At 38.3% G+C, this 18,717-nt stretch overlaps 1 protein-coding gene across 6 annotated transcripts in view; it reads left to right on the top strand.

Annotated features, from left to right (window-relative positions):
* LOC126355145 (cingulin-like) overlaps positions 1 to 18,717 on the top strand; it is a 507,535-nt gene that overhangs the window by 330,373 nt on the left and 158,445 nt on the right. For all 6 annotated transcript variants that reach the window (XM_050005361.1, XM_050005344.1, XM_050005351.1 and 3 more), the window contains one exon: positions 16,288 to 16,400. In XM_050005361.1, coding sequence (XP_049861318.1) covers positions 16,288 to 16,400 — 113 coding nt within the window. The remainder of the gene's footprint in view (positions 1 to 16,287; positions 16,401 to 18,717) is intronic.

The following is an 18,717-nucleotide window of genomic DNA, read 5'->3' as shown; positions in this document are numbered from 1 at the left end:
TTGGTCTTGAATCAAGAACTAGCCTGAAACGTCACTTCATTTTGCAAAAATTATCAGAGGATTGTTGTATTCACTGCCACTTCTTTCTAAAATTCCCTGTGTTTTCATTTTTTGAATATCTCTCTCTACTCTTTTTGAATGAAGGAATTCCTCAGGGTTTTGTAAAAATGGTCAAAGAAGTTTAAGGTGTGTCTTACATGGATAGTTTCTGAGTCTTTGTGGTTTATCACAAAATACGCCCCACTTGGAATTCCCACAAAGCTGGGTCTTTGTGGTTTATCACAAAATACATCTCACTTGGGATTCCCACCAAGTTGCTTTTAACTGTTCTTTCTAGTCAGTGTTTCAAGTTATAGCTTCATTGAGTTTACAGTTCACAAGCTCCTCAAAGTTTTGATCATATGAATAAGCTAAGCAGACTTCTTCAGAAAGGTGATGATTATCTCCATTGCGTCTTATTTCTCTAACATGGTTACATTCTTTTCCACTATTTGCAGTACACACACCTATCTTAAAGGTTACAATTTCCTATATCAGTCAAAGCATGCATTTACTTTTACTATCTAATCCATCCACTGATGGAAATTTGATGACAATTAGGGAATCAGCAGACAACCACAATCAAAGTTTGTATTTCCAGTTTTAATAGTGAACAGCACTTGATGCTTCACCATTTTTCTGTGTCTTCCCTTTATTTTTACCCCTATTTCTGTTAATTCAACAGCATCCTTTCCCTTCATAATTTTATATGTAAGCTTCTCCATTACTCCAAAAATGGGACTTCGTGTGTCTGTTAAGCATTTACCTTCCCAATCATTTATTTTCACTTTTATACATTTCAGCACCAAAGAAATTTGTATAGGCATGTGTATTCAAATACAGAGGTATTTAAACAGGCAGAATACAGTGTTCCAGTTGTATTTGTTAGATTGGTTACTGCTGCTGCAATGGTAGGTTATCAAGATTTAAGTGAGTTTGAATATGGTTTTATAATCAGAGCACAAGTGGTGGGACACAGCATCTCTGAGGTAGTGATGAAGTGGGGATTTCCCCACATGACCATGTCATGGTTCTTCCGTGAATATCAGGAATCTGGTAAAACATCAAATCTCTGACATCGCTGCAGCCTGAGAGAGATCCTGCAAGAAAGGGACCAACAATGACCGAAGACAATCATTCATTGTGACAAAAGTGCAGTCCTTCTTCAAATTGCTGCAGATTTCAATGCTGGGCAATCAAGAAGAGTTAACATGTGAACCATTCAACAAAACATCAGTGATATGGGCTTTCAGAGCCAAAACCCACTCATGTACCCTTGACGACTGCATGACATGAAGCTTAACACCTCACCTTGGCCCATCAACAGCAACATTGGACTGTTGATGACTGGAAACACTTTGCCTGGTCAGATGAGTCTCGTTTCAAATTGTCTCAAACGGATGAACGTGTATGGGTAAGGAGACAACCTCATGGATCCATGGACCTTGCATGTCAGCAGGGGACTGTTCAAGCTGGTGGAGGATCTGCAATGGTATGGGGCATGTGGAGATGGAGTGATATGGGACGTTTGATACATCTGGATACTACTCTGACAGGTGACATGTATGTAAGCATCCTGTCGGATGACTTGCATCCATTCATTTCCACTGTGCATTCTGACAGACTTGGGCAATTCCAGCAGATAACGTGACACCCCACACGTCCAGAATTGCTACAGAGTGGCCCCAGGAACGCTCTTCTGAATTTAAACACTTCCACTGTCCATCAAACTCCTCAGACATGAACATTATTGAGCATATCTGAGATACCTTACTACATGCTGTTCAGAAGAGATCTCCACCCCCTTGTACGCTTGCAGATTTATGGACAGCCATGCAGGATTCATGTTGTTAGTTCCCTCCTGCACTACTTCAGATATTAGTCGAATCCATGACACATCATGATGTGGCTCTTCTGTGTGCTCGCAGAGGGCCCTACACGGTATTAGGCGGTTGTATCAGTTTCTTTGGCTCTTCATGTATATGGACAGTCCATCTCATCACTTAATTCTTTTCCCACAGTATTTTCAAACAACAAATCATTTTCATTTTATTTACAACTCAGTTCTTCTACATTATCTTTTTCTAAAGGTTCTTCACTTTTGGTTTTTAACACATTAACTACAACACCTGATCCTGCATTAGTTCTATATTTTTCTAACTGGCCTGTACTCTAAACAAGCTGGTATTTGTTGCCCTCTTTCTGATACTTATTGATATGTGAGTTTTTCCATCTATTGGGTAACAGGTCTTATGGATTTTAGCAAGCATTCTGAGAACTTTTCATTGTTACAGTTATTCCCTAAGTATTCCACATTAACCAGAAAAATTTCTCTCCCTTCCCTTCTAAGTTGATGCATAAATTTACCTGATCCATATCTTCTCCATTCTCTCTTCCCAGTTCTTTAATGACTAATAGCTGACAAGCACTGGTAGACAACATATGTTTCCCTGACATATCTCTACTAAAAAACTCAGTACACCTCATCTATGTTTGTTTCAGTGTAAACCTTATCCTCAATTTTGCAGTCTTCAACATTACTATCCTTGCTTTTAATAAAATCATCATCTTTATCTTCATCACAATAACTCTCAACACCCCAATCCACAGCCTGTTCTCTCCTTAGCATGATATCCACACTTTGCTGTTGTCCAGTACTCACCTTCATTCTGTCACATTATCTCTCTTCAAATAATGTCACCTGATCAGAACTATTATGCTCAGTCCTATCCTATATTGCATCTTGTACTGCATTTTCTTCCCATTTATAAAATTCTGGTAAAGTCTTAGTGCACATTTCTGGATCTGTTACATTCCTATGATCTCATTTACTTTATGGAACTTTGGTAAGCAATGATAGGGAATGACAAATGATGCAGTGGTATGGACTACACAACACACTTTATTTTGTAAAAGCTCAATATGTACAAGGATACAGGACGTAACACACTCAAGTCACAAGAGCGAACTGCTCTGCTGTGGTCAACCATCAGAGATAAGACTGACAGTCATTTTCTGTGGTCAGCAATGGTAACTTACCTATTCCCATAGAGCCCACCCCCACCCCCGATCAGTGCAGAGCACAATGTGGGGGTGACAACTGGGGGGGGGGGGGTTAGGAAGAAAGTGCTGGTGAGGGTGGTCTGGTCTGGTGCAAGTTGTAGAGATGATAGTCACAATCATGGAATATGTGGATGCATGAAATAGTGCAACCAGCACGGATGAGCATGGGGTGGGGGGAAATGGAAAAGATGAATCCTCCAGTATGTGGGTGTTGGATGTAATTGTGAGGAGCTCACTGCCCAGAGAGGGCAGGCGAGTAGTGGAGATGTCATTAGTGAATCATGTATGCAGAGTTGCGGTATTGATGTTATCAGCTAAGGTGAGAACTTCCCGAAAATGGTTTACTGGGGACTCAGCTGAGAACGTGTAATCATCATGGGCCCCTATGATTGCCAGATCTTTGTCTGTAACTGTGACAGTATGATTCTCTGGGCAGAAGCAGTAGATGTCAAGTAACATCTGGGAAGGAGGGGACACAGTTGCAGGGGGAGAATGTTGGAGAGTCCAGGGCGGGAAGGGGGAGAGGTGAGGGAAGCTACCACGGTGGTAGAGTCCATAATGGGGGACTTGTTGATGAGATACTAGGTTGGTTTCAGTCAGTTGATAGAGGCTGTGACTGACTTACCATTAAGCAGAACATCACAGGTGTCGGGGCTGTGTTGGAGAACTCTATACAGGTCTGAGAATGGGGGCTGGAGTGCAACATGGACAGTATTATCACGCAGTATGTTGTGGTCTTTGGAGACCCCTGTGGCACATGAGTGTGGCCTTTAGGCTGCGATGCCACCTCTCAACAAGCCACTTAGCTTGAGAATGATAGTTGGTGGTTCTGTAACGAGTAATGCGGCATAGTTTACAGAGTTCAGCAAACAGTGAGGACTCAAATTGCCTACCTTGGTGTGTGGTTATGAAGTCAGGGCAGCCAAAACATACAAACCAGGGCGACAAGATAGCAATTGTTTCAGCAGTGATGTCTTGGATGTTGGTAGCCTCTATCCAATGTTTTACCTGGTCAACAATGGAGAGGAGGTAGCTGTTGTTGCTAGATGGGAAAAGGGGACTGACCAGGTCCACATGGATGTGTTGGAACTGTTTCTTCAGTATCTGTAAAGTGCCTAATGGGGGCTGAGTGTGCGAGGAGTTTTACATCGCTGGCATAGTACAAAGGCCCTCGTCCACTTGCAGCCTCACTTAACATGGGGACAAACATATCCAGGGTTGCCACAAGTTCTGGAAATCAGGGAATTACACACCTGTCAGGAAAATCAGGAAATATCATGGAAATTTGTAAAAAACACAGGAAAAATCTTGTTTTTGTCTCAGTAGCTGAAATTTTTTTTCACTGAGGTGTCATGTATCATCACTGGTTGTATGCAGCTGAGTACGTGCGCTGCTTCCCTGCTCCCTCATTCTCACTGCTTCTCCCCTTTCTACCACTACCCTCAGTTTTCAGTCAATGTTGCCACCACATATTGCCACTTGCCTGGCAACTGCTGATGAGAGTTAGCAAGGCATGAGGAGGGGATTGCTTGGACCTTATATTCAGAGACTGTTGCCAGCTGGAGATGGTGGTCATATGTGTATGAGATGTGTCTGAGTGATTGTGTGAATTTGTGTGTGTTCCCATTTTTCAACAAAAGCTATGGCCAAAATGTAGTTGTGAGAGGACAATTGTCTTTTCCATGTGCCTGTCTGTGGCTCAGCAATCATCTTTATGATGAGTTGCTACCTATCCTCATTAGTATCTATTCTCAGAGTATTCGTGCAAGTTATTTGTTGGATGGATTGATCATCACACTCTCATTTTATCAACATGGTGTTTGTGACATGTGAATAGCTGACGGTCCAAAAGTGCAGGAAATTTCTGTGGGTATCTCCTAATGGATTGGGCCTGCTGATCGTCTCCCACTAATGTGACGCAAGTTTGGTTAGTCACAAGGTTGACAACAGAAACATGCAGTGTTGCTGAAGTGGGTGTGGCACCAACAGAGTCAATACTGCATGTGCATGGCTGCCGATGAACGGGGAGTAACAACTGGAGCCAAGTTTGTTTTATAAACACAGGGGCCCGGTGGCTGCTGTACCATCAGAATTGGGCAAGATGACAGTCCTCAGTGACTGTTGGTGGCTGCAGGAGGTCAGGCCCATAGCAGTGCAGCATGCATAGCCATACCATTTTTGGGAGCTTGGTTGATGCTGTGCCTATGTCAAGAAATGGTGAAAAACAGGACAGGTGGGTATTGGGAGACAGGTTACTAGTTGAAAGTAAAGTCATCTGCACCTGGAATGGGTGCTTGATGTTCCAGATTATCCATAGAATCTTGTTCCTCATTGTACATGATGCACAGATCTAATTTTCTATGGAGATGCTGCCACAATTTGAAAGAGGTCCCATTCTATAAATGTTCAGTGTAAAGTACCTGGTAGAGGCATCATAAGAGCATTGTTTTGGCAGTCCCCTACTTGTCCGTAGATGGCAGTGCAAGGACGATGTCATAGATAAAGTCGGTATGCAGCATGGGTGCTAAGGTGGCTGAGTAGAGTGATTTACATCTCGTCACCTGTGATGATGGCATTGTAGATGAACATGCTTTCGACGATCATGAACTAAGGTGCTGCTTGTCCATACAGAACAATGGTAGTGAGAGGTGTGAAGCAGTCAACTGTTTGGTTTGGTAATGTGGTTACAATACAGCTGCACAGCATAGGGAGAATTCCAGGTGGGCAGTAGCTGGTAATGCAGATACATGCACGGAGCAGAGAGTGGATGGCCTGCTGTGAGGTGCGGGTTATACAGCATGCGCATTGGGTGGATAAGTGTCCGATGTGTATGATAATGGTGACAATGTGGTAAGCATTGATCTGTAGTCCAGTTCATGAAAATGTTGACAGAATGCATGGGTAGACATTACACTGGTAGAGTCCATAACAAAGTCACTAAGCAGATTGTCAGTTTCATTGCTTTGTTATGCTACTGCAATTTGTGATGAGTTTGCAATGTGAGAAGTGTCACTCCCACTTTTAATCACTTGAGCAATATACAGAGCACTGTTCATGTGTGTCTGTAGTGAGGGATGCAAGAGTTCAATGAAATTTGTGGTTGGCATAACACAATGGGGATGGAAACGCCACATTCTTGTGACATGAATTTGCACTATTTTAAAATTCACTCGAAGGTTTGGGTCACCAATGTGGAACTCTGGTATGTAGTAATACAAAATGGTAGATGACACACTGGTAAAGAGTACACAACACACTTTATTTTATAGAATCTTTATAGGTACAAAGATACAGGTACACAACGTAACACTCTCAAATTACGGAGCAAACTGCTCTACTGCTGTCAAGCATCAGAGACACAGGCACCGACTCTATGGGGCATGAGGGGACCTGAGCCCCCTCCAAAATTCGTTTGGGGTGGGGGGGGGGGGGGGGGGGCTGGAGCTCCCCCAATAATTTAAGAAAATGATTAGTTATATTATGCTTTGTAAAATCACAAAATTATGTTGGAATTTTTTATTTTCCTTGTTTGACAGTAGTTGCCTTTTAAAATACAGTCAGTAATGAGTTGAAGCAAATAATTATTATGGTACTAAGCAGGTTAATGAAAAATGAGTGGTGTGAATCATGATAGTGTTACGGTGCTGTGGCCAAACTTAGAATTTGTCCTGGTGCGTGAACCTGCTGGTAAAGTCTGGCGCCAGTGGGCCAGCACTGTGGCAGCAGCAACATCAAAAGGACTGGAGCAGAAGTGCCTGGAACCCTATGCCTCACGTCACCTTGATGCTTCGAGACATTACGAGACCATGGCTATATAAAGCCCACCCTGCTGCCAAAGTCATTCAGTGTGGATAGATTCATTCAGTGCATGCTGCAGACGTGTTTAGTGTTCTGACTTTAGTGTCTAGTGGGCTATATTTTATTTGTTTACTTTCGTCTCTTAGTGTATTGTGAATTAAGTTTGCAATGGATAAATTGTTTACCAAAAAGGCACACTTGGAAGTTGATGATACTGCAAGTCAACCTCCTACAATTATTGTGTCATCAACTGCTAAATCGTCTTCAGGCGAGAATAACAATTTTCTTCAAAAACAAAGATGCATTTACTTCCGTAGGGTTTTCTAACTGGAAAAAGGCTTTGGAAAAATTCTGTCTTCATGAAAATATGTTTACGCATAAAGAAGGTGTTCTGAAACTAAATTCTGTCACTAACCAAAGTGTGGCCACCCAATTGAATGAATAGTTAGGTAGTGATATGAAGGAAGGATGTTTAGCTCTTGAGACAATTTTTACTACCATACAATTTTTATGCCAAAAAGGACTAGCAATTAGAGGTCATGAAGATGTAAAGTCAATTTTTTTCAATTGTTGGAACTCCGAAAGAATGACATACCTGAGTTTAAAGCTTGGTTAGGGCATTTGGGGTCCCATGATATTCAAAATGAGATCATTGATTTACTAGGAAAGTATGTGTTGAGGAAGGTATTGACTTCAATCAAGAAGACTCAACATTTTTCTATTATGGCTGACTAAACAAGTGATTCTTTGATTCATGAACAAGTGTCATTTTGTATTCGTACTGTCATTGATTCCTTACTCATAGACAAAGACTCTACTGGCATATATGAGATCACCAACACTGAATCACAAATGCTGTTTAGTATTTTAAAAGACATTTTTGCTCATCTTGATCTGTCAATGGATAACTTAAGAGGACAGTGCTATGTTGGTGCCTCGAATCTGAGAGGTAAGTTCAAAGGACTAAAAAAGTTAGTTTTGGATATACAACCAAAAGCATGCTATATGCACTGCACTGCCCACAGTTTAGACTTGGCAGCTGTAGACAGTCTCTGCCATCTTATGTCTATGAGGGATATTATGGCTTTAGCCAAGGACTTAATACACACTGTAAAAGGACGGGACTTTTCAGACGCATATGTTGTGAGAGTGCCAACAAACAAGCTGGTCTGCGACCCCTTTGCCCGACTCGGAATATGTGAGCTTCTAGTATCTTGAGAATAATGAGAAATTTTGAAGAACTTCTAGAGTTTTTTGAAACATTTTCTGCAGAGGACAAAACAGAGGCTTCCTTGAGTCAGTGTTTTAATTCAAGACTTAAGTTCTTTTTATGTCTTTATTGCCATGTAATGAAGGTTGTCAATGAAAAAAATTCAGTGCCCTCATCAAAGTGTTACTGATCTGGAAACAATATATGACGGCTTAGTTTGTATATTGAATGGAGGGCATGATTGTTTTGAACACTTTTGGGAATTGTGTTTAAAAGAAAAACCTTCACAAGTTGATGACCCAACACTTGCTCGGAATCGAAGTATACCAAAGAACTATGAAAACAAAAAAGCCAGTTCACCACTCACTTTCAAAATCCCAAAGGAATACTACAAAGATATTTACATTGAAGTTTGTGAAACAGTGCAATCTTGCATTACTGAGGGGTTTGCCTCAACTGGACTCACACAGGTCATTGCAGGTGAACAAGAGTGCTTGCTTTTAGTAAACAGAGGTGAAACAAATTTTGAAAAATCAACTGAGTTTTTCAAAAGTGACCTAGACATTGAAAGACTGTTTTTGCACTTGAATATGTTAGCCAATATAGCTAATAAAAAACAACTGGTCTGAAAAAACATGCGTGATGTAAGAAAGTACATTATACAAGAGCCTGCAGTTGGAGAAATGTTACTGAAGTAGTGGAGTGCATTAAGCTTCTCCAAGTAGTTCCTATCATGACAGCAACAGTAGAATGGTCGTTTAGCATGCTTAGATGTCTGAAGTTATATCTCCGATCAACGATGGAACAGAAGCGATTGAGCATCTTAGCTGTTCTTCAAGCCCACTGAGATGTTTTGGATGAATTGGATATCTGACCAGTCATCGACAACTTCATATTCAGTAATCCAGTCAGATGGTTGACATTTGCACCTTGCTAAAGACACTCTGGCTCTAATAATGGCGTTTAGAGCAATATTAAAAATATTTATTAAATAGGGGATTAAATACATACATAATGTTAAATTTTCAGTTTCAAAAGATTAGTAATAGTTTAGTACTGTATTACTATATTACTATAATACTGAATTAGTTATTTTCAAACACTCAAATATTTTTAGGGTGTAAGACACAAAGACGCAATTAAAACCCACTATTTACATACGTTTTAATTGAAAGTATTAGGCATACTGTATTAACTGTATTAAAGCATTAACTTTGAGATATTGTTTTTATTTAATAAACCCTGAGCCTTATTCAAACTTAGCTTAAATTAGCTATTTCACTTATTAATCAAAGTGCTATTACTGTGCAACAGCAATATTTTATGTTTTATTCTTTTGATAATAGGTTAGGATTTATTTAAATATAATTTCAGTCTTTTCAAAGCTATATATTTACTGCTCTGTAATAGTCTGTAAGCATGATTATTACTGTAAATTAAATTAGCTTTTTATGAAAACACTGTGTGTATTTATGTTTTGTTTCTTTTTTCAAAGGCCAAAAATGTGTCAGGCTTATCGAGTTTCCTGGAGTGTCGAGCTATCGAGAGTCCACTTTTGGGGTTCTAATGTTGATCTTGTGACTATAAAATGTTTAAGAAAAACTTTTTCATCCAAAATTTCCCAGGGCAGGACCCCCAGTATGTCCCCCCCCCCCCCCCCCCAATATTTTTTATAAGTCGACTACCCTGATCAGTGATAAGGATAAGACTGTGAGGCATTTTCTCTGGCCAGTGATGCTAATGTTACCGCAACTTTCTGAACTATAATTAGATCCTATAGTGTCCTAATGTTTTTGTTAAATTTAATGTATTCATATGGCAGGTAAAACAGCTGTTTTTCCCCATTTATTGTTATTAAACTTTGCTCTTTTATTCTAGTCCAAATTAGAAGCCCTACAATTCCTTGATGTGTTCACCTCAAAACTGTAGACCCTCATTGAAGTGCTTTTAGGTTCTCCTGCTTATTTTCCTCAACGTCTTCTACTTCAATTTTCATCATTTCTTCTCACTGTCTGTCTCTTACATTTCCATTACAATCTCTTGCACCAAGGTTCTGATTTTCAAACGTGTGGTTCCCACAATCTTTTCTCCCATAGTTTACCCTACTGAAACCATAATTCCATCCATCATGATGATTAATTTCACTACTTATTTTCAAAGCCCTGCCTGATTTATCAACAAATTTGAACCAATTGACCTATGAACAAGAGCCCGCCGTAACCTGTGAGATAACCTTCCATTAAGTGCACTGGTTTTCATCATTGCATCAAAAGCTTTACATAAGTGCCCTAATTTATTTAGCTTGTTCCTACAGAAATCTTTAAAACCATTCTTCTCTCTATAAACAAGACCATTCAAAAATTCACTCTTGATCCTAGTCTGTTTTGATTCTGTCCAAAATTTATTCAAATATTTTTTCCAACATTCTTACGTTATCTACACTGATCAAAGTTAATTATTTGCATATAACAATGCATCAAAAGCTTTACATAAGTGCCCTAGAATGAGATTTTCACTCTGCAGCGGAGTGTGCGCTGATATGAAACTTCCTGGCAGATTAAAACTGTGTGCCCGACCGAGACTCGAACTCGGGACCTTTGCCTTTCGCGGGCAAGTGCTCTACCAGGTACTGGCAGAAGTAAAGCTGTGAGTACCGGGCATGAGTCATGCTTCGGTAGCTCAGTTGGTAGAGCACTTGCCTGCGAAAGGCAAAGGTCCCGAGTTCGAGTCTCGGTCGGGCACACAGTTTTAATCTGCCAGGAAGTTTCATAAGTGCCCTAATTTATTTAGCTTGTTCCTACAGAAATCTTTAAAACCATTCTTCTCTCTATAAACAAGACCATTCAAAAATTCACTCTTGATCCTAGTCTGTTTTGATTCTGTCCAAAATTTATTCAAATATTTTTTCCAACATTCTTACATTATCTACACTGATCAAAGTTAATGTTTGCATATAACAATGCTTGTCCTTCAAAAAACATTTTGACAGATTTCACTTTAAAATTGTCTGCCATACCAGACACAACGTTATCTTTACAAAGCTGTAAAAAGTCAACAAAGTGAAAATTGTCACAGGGAAAACTTTTAACTGGTAAGCTGTACCATGTAATGCCACTGTTTACACACAAATTTTTGGTATCAAAGTTTTCTTGGATTTCTACTATCTTTTTAACTAAGACATGAACATCATTGTTTACATTTATTTATACATCATCTGCTATTTTCTTTAAACAAGTTATTCGTCCCATTGGTTCAGCATCTAAATGACAGACTCTTTCTTCTACAGTATTTTATAGTTTATAATTGTTCAGTGGCCTTTTGGTAGGTTCTTTAATGAATTCGTTTTCTAAAAGTATGACCCTACTTTCAGTGGCATCTACTCTTGCATCAATGCCCTTTAAACCAGCCTCAACCCTAGATTTTAGTTCCAAAGTCTATTTATTTCGTCATAGTTGGTCTTCATAGCAGATTCTAAAGGGCTTTCACTATACCTTGTATTTCTGCTTTTAAGGATACACGTATGGCAAAATACATTCTTGTACTTGAAATTATATACATCCAAAAATATTACAACTAAAATAGTAAAAAGTGAGACATTTATGAACAACATAATGCTTGATATTATGTGCAAATTTTGTCTGAGAATGCACAGGATTTTAATTTTTAATTAGGATTTGAATTTTTAATTATTATTGTTTCTCTGTATGGAACGGAGACCTGGACAATTAACATGAAGCACATTAAAAAATTACAAGCTCTAGAGATGGACTTTTGGAGAAGATTGGCAAGAATCTCCAGGATAGAAAAGATAAGGAACACCGAAGTAATAAGGAGAATGGAAATAAAAGAAAGAATATATAATGTAATGGATAGGAAGAAATTACAGTGGTACGGTCATGTACGACGAATGGAGAAAACCAGAATACCAAAATTGATACTACAGTGGGAACCGGAGGGGAGAAGAAGAAGAGGATGCCCTATGACCACCTGGATCCAAAATGTACAGCACACAATGAGGAGAATGGGCGCAGAGGAAGAAGACACACAAGATTGAAACACCTGGAGAAATATTTTGAAAATATAGTTTAAGAATGGTTATTGTTTGTATTGTAATTTCCAAGTAAATTATTATGTTGGAGATAAGCCTCTGTAATGAGGAAAAGCTCAAAATAATAATAATGATAATGTATCTTTTCTCATAAACTAATCAAGTAATAAAATTGGAATTTCACAGTTTACATTTGTGTAAGAGGCTAAGAAAATGCGTGTAACAGATTTTTCTTTAAGGTCATAGTTGCTGTGGAATTAATTTTTTAGTTTTGTGTTACCTGGGACTGATCCATTTTTCTGAAATTTAAAGGAGAACTTTTCTTGGAGAAAAGATAACAGAAAAGTGCTGCACAGGATTATTTAGTAAGTAATTATTAATAACTATGCCAAATTTCAGTATGTTAGCTTTCATAGTTCCTGAGTAAAGGTACATCATAGATCAATTCGCATTTAAACTTTTTATTTCATTTTTTGAAAATATTGATATACCTCAGGTGATTAATTGTGTCCACATCTGTAATCTTTATTCTCTTTCTCATCTTCCTCGAATAACCTCTTCTGCAGCCTCCTGTGCCTAACCAACTTTTCCATTTTTTCTTCTGGTGCCTGATATTTGTCTCATCGTGCTTCATCGATGCATCTGAGTATCTTCAGTGTGAATGCACCTAGATGAAAGTCAAGTCTCTGCAGGCTTTAATCCTACCTACATTTCCATTATTGAAGACTAGACAAGCATCACTTGCAGTTACCTTTACAGCAATTGAGGACAGAAATACTTTTTTTGGACAACTTATCCATATAAGCTAATTGTAGCTCACATTTTTATTCTGTGTTTTCCCATGTAAACATTTTTTCAGCAGTTCAGAATTGGCTAGGTACCCGAAAGTTCATTTTATAACATCTAAAACAGCAAGTGGCACACCAGGTTTGTGGGTGTATGGGTTCCCGCTGGCTTCTGCGTGAAGATATTTGTACCATGATATGTCACAAGGGAATGATGAGAATTATCACCTGTGGAAATTTTTTGAAGGAATGTTGCCCACGTGGCTTGCTGCTTTGTTTTCACACTGTGTAAGTCAGCACTGATATCTTTTCTGTAATATATTTGGAAAGTGTGAATTTCCTTGTCTGCCCATCTATTAACAGCTACCAGTGGCTCTCTATTTTCTAACTGCTTGCCTATCATTCCATTTTCTAATTTCTTGCCTTTCATTTCTTTATTCAATCTGAGAACTGTAGTTTGTGAGTCATAATGATTGCTCACTGAAACAGTCTTAAAAGCACTGGAATCTCCATCATGTAGATAATTAACATACCTAACACTACATTGTTCAACTGCACTTTGGAATGTTAGTTTCATCCCAGCTTCTTCCATCCCACCTCTTGGCCCCTGGTAATTCTCGTTGCATACTTTCTTGTGTTTCTGCTGCCACCTTTCTTCTTTACTGCTATAAATGTTTTTTCTTGTGTCACGCTGAGAGCAATATTTGCTCATTACTTGGAAGTCTAAGATTTTTCCCTGTATCCTCACTAATGATAAATGAGGCACCATGAAGTGCTATGTGGCCACTCTTCATCACAAGAGACACACTGATCTGTCTTCAGTACAGTGTCCTTCCTCCCCTTCGTTGTTAATATCTAGAGCTTCCTCAGCAGCTGCTTAGATGTTCTCCTGGCACTCAACTTCAGGAGCAGTGTTCTGTTGTAATCACTCAATCTAGTCACTGGTGCAGGGATGTTCATCAGGCCACAAAACAAAATTATGCCGTCTCTGTCTACACCTAAACATCTCATGGTGTAACATGATTATGTATTTGCCTCATACATCTTCCCATGGAGAACAGAAGTGCTGAACCGAACATCATACTTACAAGCATTACACAAAATACATATATCACTTACTATGCCAAATCTGTCACTGTTGTCACAGTCTAAGGCCCTTTTACACACAGTTACCATATGCACATGAAACATAATTATGTGGGCAAGTATTTCTAAATGAATTAACCTTAATCTAGAAAACTCATCTTTGGCACTGTACACAGCATCACTAATTTTCTTCTTTTGTCGAAAACTATTCTTCACACTTAAGAGCAATATCTGTAATACTTGTACCTTTTGCATGTGAAATTTGACACTTTTTGGAATATGCATCCACTGTTACAATCCATTTTGAACAAAATGGGCTGACATATGCAAAGCTAAAAACTGAAATAAGTTTGCAGTATGAACTGTTCCTTTTTTTTATTTAAAAAAAACTACATTGTAAAAAAAAAAAAAAGGAACAAGCAAAGGTAATCTTTCTCACAGCTTGTAGATTTATTTGTTATTCTTTTTGATTGTGAATGAAAAATTAGTACACAAAAAATTTCTAGCATAGAGAAGGTGTGGATCACAGTATAGAAAGAGGTGGTGTGGCAGGTGCAGACACCCAAACAAACTTTTCCAAAGCATAGTGCTAGATAGATTTTGATTATAAAATTATGTGATGTTATTCTTAAAGAATCAATCTAATAAATTATGCAATTAAAAAAATCGATTTTTTTGTTGTTGAAATTGTGACACACATCTGCCTTTAAAAAGTCATTAGAGGTTTTATTTGAGATTCTGATTGGTCACTATTGGATTTCATCTGAGATTCTAATTGGGCGCTGATGAATTTGATTTGAGTTTCTAATTGGTCATTGTTGCATTTTATTTCAAATCTTAATACATTACTGTTAGATTTCATTGTAGATTCCACTTTTTCTGACTTTGAGCCCATTTCTCCTATTTGTCGTAACACAGATCTCAATAATTTGTTCAAGTCGGGTTTTATATCAATTTTCACATCATTTGAAATGTAAAAAATATCCTGACTCATATCTGAGCCCCTTCCCTCCCCCCTACTGCTTCAGTTTTTCATTAATTTTTAACCCAATTAAAAAATGCTTCAGCCCAGAGATTGCCCAGTTTGGTAAATTTTGTGCACTTAGCTTGTGCACTTAACTTGTGCCAACAATGCACAGTGCAAGCTGTGGTGGCTCCATAATGGTGTAGGTTGTGTTTGCATGAAATGGACTGGCTCCTTAGATGTTCGATTACTTGGAGTCCATTTGCTGTCATTCATGGACTCATGGTCCCAAACAATGATATAATTTTTATGGATGAGAACGCACCATGTTACCGGGCCACAATTGTTCATCATTGGTTGGAAGAACATTCTGGACAATTCAGGTAAATGAACTGGCCAACTGGATCACCCAACATGAATCCCATGGAACACTTATCAGACGTTACTGAGAGTTCAGTTCATGCATAAAACCTTGCATTGGGAATACTTTCAGAATTATGGGTGGCTATAGAGCCAGAATTGCTCACTATTTCTGCAGGGAACTTCCAACAACTTGTTGAGTCCATGTGATATTGAGTTGCTGCATTGTGCTGGGCAAAAGGAGGTCTGATGTGATATTAAGAGGTATTCCATGATTTTTGTCACCTCAGTGTATTATACTCAAAAAGGAGCATGAGTGCACAGTCATTGCCTTGGTTCTGTATAGCTGCTTCCTAGATTAAAATTATTTATATCAATTGATACATCCAATATTTATAACAAAGCATGTCATAAAATTGCTTACAGAAAAACTGCAAAATGTATGAAAAACAATACGTATTGAAACTAAGGTCAGTGAAATCAATGAGGTCAGCTTTCAGCATGTGAGTGCAAAACAATGGTACAATCCTGCAAAAATCAGAGAGAGGAAATTTCAATGCCTGTATGTTATTTCCAACATGGAATAAATGTTGCTTATCACAGAAATGTAGTAGTCATTTTTAGTTTCTTCTGTGATTTCGTATGTATAAGATGATAAGCCAACACTGAACAAAAATATCATTCTGTATTTTCTAAAATTAGAATAAAATAAGGAAAATTATTTTGTTTTTCTAATATGAATTATGTAGCTGTGCACATTTTAGTTATTAAAATTGTTAAAAAATAAACCTTAGAAGTGTACCAGAAGGAAATATACTGTTACAGTTATTAATTATATAATAAAATACAAGCTTTGGTTGCATGTAAGAGCTATAAATAAATAAATTTACTAATGAGAAATTTACATACTGATCCATATTATTCACTCTTTTAGAAAAACACCAACGGTTCTGATGATAAAATGGAACTTGAACTGAAGGAAAGTAGAAATGTTATTTCCAGCCTCAACAAAACCCTCAAAAATGTATCTACTGAATCAGAAAAAAAGTAAGTACATTTGGGAAGACAGTGGTGTGTGTGTGTGTGTGTGTGTGTGTGTGTGTGTGTGTGTGTGTGTGTGCGCGCGCTTGTGTGTGTGCACGCACATGGGCGCACGCACACACGCACTCATACATAAACTGGAAAATAAGGTGGAAGCTTGAAAGCTCTTGAAATTTCTGTGTTGTTACATCTACCTATGCACCCTATGCACCATGGATCAGTCAGCACAGGTGACTGGCTACATAAACTCATGTTTATTGTTGTTACCATTATGAAATTCACATTATTGTAAGGGCACTTATAAATTTTAGTAATTAGCAACAACACCTGATATCCAGAAACATGAAATGACAACATAGATTTATGTATCACCCTCATTTTTATCAGTCTACATCAGTTACAGTGGTAAGGAGTAGGTTCCAAAACATGCAGTGAGTGAAGCAGTGTGGAACTCTGGCTAATGCTCACCAGTAACTATTAACTAACATCAGTGGTAATTACATAATTTAAGCACAACACTTTCTGCTTTCTAAGAATATTTTAAAGAGCTGTAAGTGAGAGATCTGGACCACCTCCCTCACCCCCCCCCCCCCCTTTAAATGAAATTATACTGGATGTAGTTGTTCTGTAGTGATACTGAAAGATACAAAGGGTGATTAAAACATTTCCATTTTAGTGTGATGCTGAGGCATATATGGAATGTGATGAAAGTATGCAAGCACCGAGATGTGGGTAAGGGATTAGTGTGGTATTCATGCCTTTCATATGTGTGTGCATTAAATGTGGGAACATGAGGTATTACAATGTTATTACCAACTGTGTCCACACAGGTCCAATGTGCTGATATTCTTTCATGGCTGCCAAAGAAAAAACATTGGTAGACATCCATTGGAGAATGAAGAATGTTTATGGGGCAGGATGTGTGTCAAAAACCACCATTGTGGAGTGGTAAATATCATTATAAATAACATAAAATTAAAATCAGTGCATAAAAATACACCTGCATTTGCTTGTGTCATCTAAAACCCGCCTAGATTGGGGAAAGTGTCTTCCAAAGGGTAATGGTTTTCTTAAGAAATTTGCTCAAAATTCTATCATTATCATCCCAAAAGATAAAATATCATCCAATCTGGTGATCTGGGCAGTGTACAGTTATGAAAACCACTTCTGATATGCAACGGCTAGGAGAGCAGAAGGGGTATGGGATGACATCACATTTCCTTTGTTCGTTCATTTCTAAAAGATTTTTTCAGCTGGCTGTTTGAATTCATCTGAGCACAATTTTCCCTGCATAGCACCCCCCACCCCCCCCCCCCCACCCCCTTTCAACCAGAATCTATTTATGCTCTTATAATATTATGATAAGTAAAGCCATGAATTCCTTACACAATTCAATCTTAAAATATGCATGTATTCATGCACTATCAAATGACAAACTACGAACAATTAAAGGAAAATCATGTAATATCAGAATTCCATCTTTTGTTGTGATGCATTTTGTTTGATTTTAAAACAATGTACAATAATGAGTTTCTGTAAATTCTCCACCGAATGAGGTAGCTCTGTGATTTGCATTTATGAGCTAGCAGTACCTGGATTCTGGAAATGAGGTGGTCCGAATCTATCCACCATGAACCTTGAAAATGGTTTACTGTGGTTTCCTGTTTTCAAATTTGGCAGATGCTGGGGCTGGTTCCCTACTATAGGCCACAGCCAGTTTCCTTCTGAATTCCTTTCTTCTCTGACAGATTGCAGTTCCCTTAAAGATACAGCCTCTCTGCTTAAATGAAAAGAGCTGTATCGAAGGAGAGCCAAAGATCTCTTTGGAGACTCACAGCACTAAAAGCCATATTTGCATTGGATTTACATTGGACCCCATTTTGTATTTGTATCTGTGTGGCTCACTTGCAGAAGAGCAATACATCATGTCTTCAAGTCTTACTACAATAAGAATGGTATTGTCTCGTTTATAATATCCTTAGAACAATGACTCCAACCATCACAACTCCTTGTAGATAAACACCACATAAATGACAAATGTTGAATGTCATTGCAACCTCTGTCCTCAATTATTTTCTGGATGTTTTCCAATCTCTTTCTTCCTCTACAGCTGCCTCTCGTATCATATAAGTTATTCCCTGTTGTCTTAACACATGTCCAGTCATTTTACCCCTTCTTCTTGTCAGTCTTTTTCATATAGCCATTTCCTCACCAATTCTGCAGAAAACCTCCTCATTCCTTACTTTATCAATCTATCTAGTTTTTGACACTCTTCTATATCACCATATCTCAAAGACTTCATTTCTCTTCTCTTCCACTTTCC

Source organism: Schistocerca gregaria, chromosome 1 (assembly GCF_023897955.1).
Source record: "Schistocerca gregaria isolate iqSchGreg1 chromosome 1, iqSchGreg1.2, whole genome shotgun sequence".
NCBI lineage: Eukaryota > Metazoa > Arthropoda > Insecta > Orthoptera > Acrididae > Schistocerca > Schistocerca gregaria.
This window is presented reverse-complemented; position numbering and strand designations above follow the sequence as displayed.